General features: G+C 41.2%; 1 protein-coding gene across 1 annotated transcript; it reads right to left on the bottom strand.

The window, feature by feature from the left end:
• Window positions 1–432: 432 nt before the first annotated feature.
• Window positions 433–1,641, bottom strand: b3galt1b (UDP-Gal:betaGlcNAc beta 1,3-galactosyltransferase, polypeptide 1b). The gene has a single exon (XM_042495237.1). It carries the CDS (start codon window positions 1,417–1,419, stop codon window positions 433–435), a length of 987 nt encoding a protein of 328 aa, XP_042351171.1. The 5' UTR covers window positions 1,420–1,641.
• Window positions 1,642–2,527: the final 886 nt, after the last annotated feature.

Raw genomic sequence — 2,527 nt, 5'->3', positions numbered from 1 at the left:
GAACACTGAAGGAATCCTAACCGAGAGTTCATGCTTGGCACACGGGAGAAGTTTAAGCTGGTTGCAATATGCAATCCTATGCCACTAAATCCTACACACTGCTCCTTTAATGCTGATTGACTTAATGCTTAAAAAGAATATTCTGCTTAAATGTGTACCTGGAGTACATTAACAGAATTACTTTCAGTAACAAACACCACATTTTAATTATGCATGAGAGTAGGCGCTTTACAAGCCTCATGCATTCATTAACAATCGTGAGACATAATCAGCAGATATAGACATAGATGGATGTTAATGACAACATCTGTCATGAAACAGACTTGCAGCAGCCCTCAATGTTTTTACATTACTCAGTATGATGACATTTGTAAGGGAGTAAAAGGCAAAAAAAAAAGAAAAGAGTTGTTGTTCACTGGCTCTCATGTCCTCTTAACATCTCAGGTGCTTCTTGCTGGACATGTCGTTCCAAATGCGGTGCATCTCCTCTGGGGAGATCTGGTGCACGGTGATTACCCGTCTGTACCTGCACAGACTGTAGGCCATCTTCCAGTGATTAAAACCACTGTTCTGATATGGATGTATACCCAGCTTACGCAAACACAGTCCCACATACACATCCTCCAGGTGCAACAGTCTTGTGTGTAATGACGTCTTGAAGATTAGGTCTGCAACGTCTGCTGAGAACACATAGCCAGTGCCTGAACAGAAAGGAGGGTATTTACTGTCAGGATACAAGTCCCTGGACATGTACCACTTACTGCGCATATCCCTTATGGGACCACCGTTTATAACATAGCCAGTAAAATATCTCCTCCTTGGCTTGGTGGTGGGCTTCAGGAGCTTGTAGATCAGATTGTCCATGTTGACAAAGATGTCGCTGTCCGTCTTCATGACATACTGCGCTTTCGGGCAGTAGGTAGCCACCCAGCGCATTCCCATCATGGTCTTGAGGGTGAGGTTGTGGTAGGAATCAATAAAGTTCTCCACCACAATGTCATGGAAGATCTGGCTCTCCTGCTCCACCATCTGGTTCAGGACGGGGTCCGTGTTCCTGCCCAGCAGAAAGATGGTGAGGATGCGGATGTCCGTGAAGGTGCTCTCATCCCCCCAGGTTTCCCGGATGGCCTGCCGCGCATCAAACTCCTTGTGCGTGGTGCTGATGAGGATGACCAGGAAGGGAGCCGCACTTTCACACTTCTTCGGCTCATTGATGACAAATTCAAAGGCATGTGGGTTAAGCGTGCGGGTGTGGATGTTGGTGAAGGTGATGTTTTTTGGGGTTTTCGCGGTCTTGCGTATAGGCACAGACATGTGGCCAACATAGGTGGATGTTGGGCGAGAAATACTCAAGTACCACAGAGCACTCGCCCAGCAGACCACTGTCAAAATGTATAAACATGACACTTTTGAAGGCATTATGCTGCATTTAGGTGTATTTTGACCAGCTGGATCTTATAAGGCTTTCTTTCCATTAGCAATGTTTCACTCAGCGAGGCAGCATGAAGCTGCTCCAGCGTGCTGTTTGACATTAATTGTCAGTAATGGATTACTTTGGAGAGAAGAGATGCTGTTTGTGTTTTAATGCTAAGCACTTTAAAATCGTATGGACGTCCAATTTCTCTTGGTGATGCTGCTGCTTCTCCATTTACATCTGAAAGACAGAGAGAGAGAGAGAGAGAGAGCGAGCAATACATTAATATAAAAACATATATTAGACAGGCTCTAAAAATATATTTCTGAATAAATCATGAGAGAAACCACTGCAGTTTTTTTTCCAAATCCAATATCTCAGCAGTGACAACTCAAATATGAATAAAAGCCACAACATAGACTTTACTATCAGCACCAAGTCAAACAAATGAGGAAATTCTGCCTCAGTATCATATTATATTTATACAACAAATAACCCCAAGTACTATTGAAACACTGCAGAGAGTCTCGATGCACCAAACTTATCATTTGGGTTTTGGAGTCAGAAATCATCACAACTCAATTTCATAAAATTAATTTGTTTCCTTGGAGAATATCTAGAGGAAGAAAGGAAAGGGTTCAGATGAAATCAATAGCCTATCTAATATATTACAAAAGTGTCTGAAACACATTGGGAAAGATTGTGGTGACATCAGCCGTCCAGCAAAAGTGACTCATCATCAGACACATTTAATTTATTCATGACTTTTTTTGCATACTGTGTTACCGGCTATGTTTTCAGTGGGACAATTTTGTGGACTGTGGTGTGGCTTGAGACTATTTTAAACAACACAACACATTTGCATCTTGTGTATTTACACAAGTAAAAGTAGTAGTGATACATTGTAAAAGTAAAAAGTAAAAGTCCTGCACTGAAAATGTCACTACAGTTAGTAGTGCATAAGTGCATAAGTAGTACATAAGTATAATCAGCAAAATGTATAAAAAGCAAAAATACAGACAATAATACATATTACTATATATTATTACATAATATATATGTGGTTAATTTGTCGACTCCAGTTTTAAAGCCTCTAGTTCAGCATTTTGGTCA

Source organism: Plectropomus leopardus, chromosome 10, assembly GCF_008729295.1.
Source record: "Plectropomus leopardus isolate mb chromosome 10, YSFRI_Pleo_2.0, whole genome shotgun sequence".
NCBI lineage: Eukaryota > Metazoa > Chordata > Actinopteri > Perciformes > Serranidae > Plectropomus > Plectropomus leopardus.
The sequence above is the reverse complement of the archived record's forward strand: the minus strand, read 5'-3'. Positions and strand labels throughout refer to the sequence as shown.

What these genes read in the sequence shown, in the direction of transcription:
- b3galt1b (XM_042495237.1), bottom strand. Translation starts at nt 1,419, where the DNA reads ATGCCTTCAAAAGTGTCATGTTTATACATTTTGACAGTGGTCTGCTGG.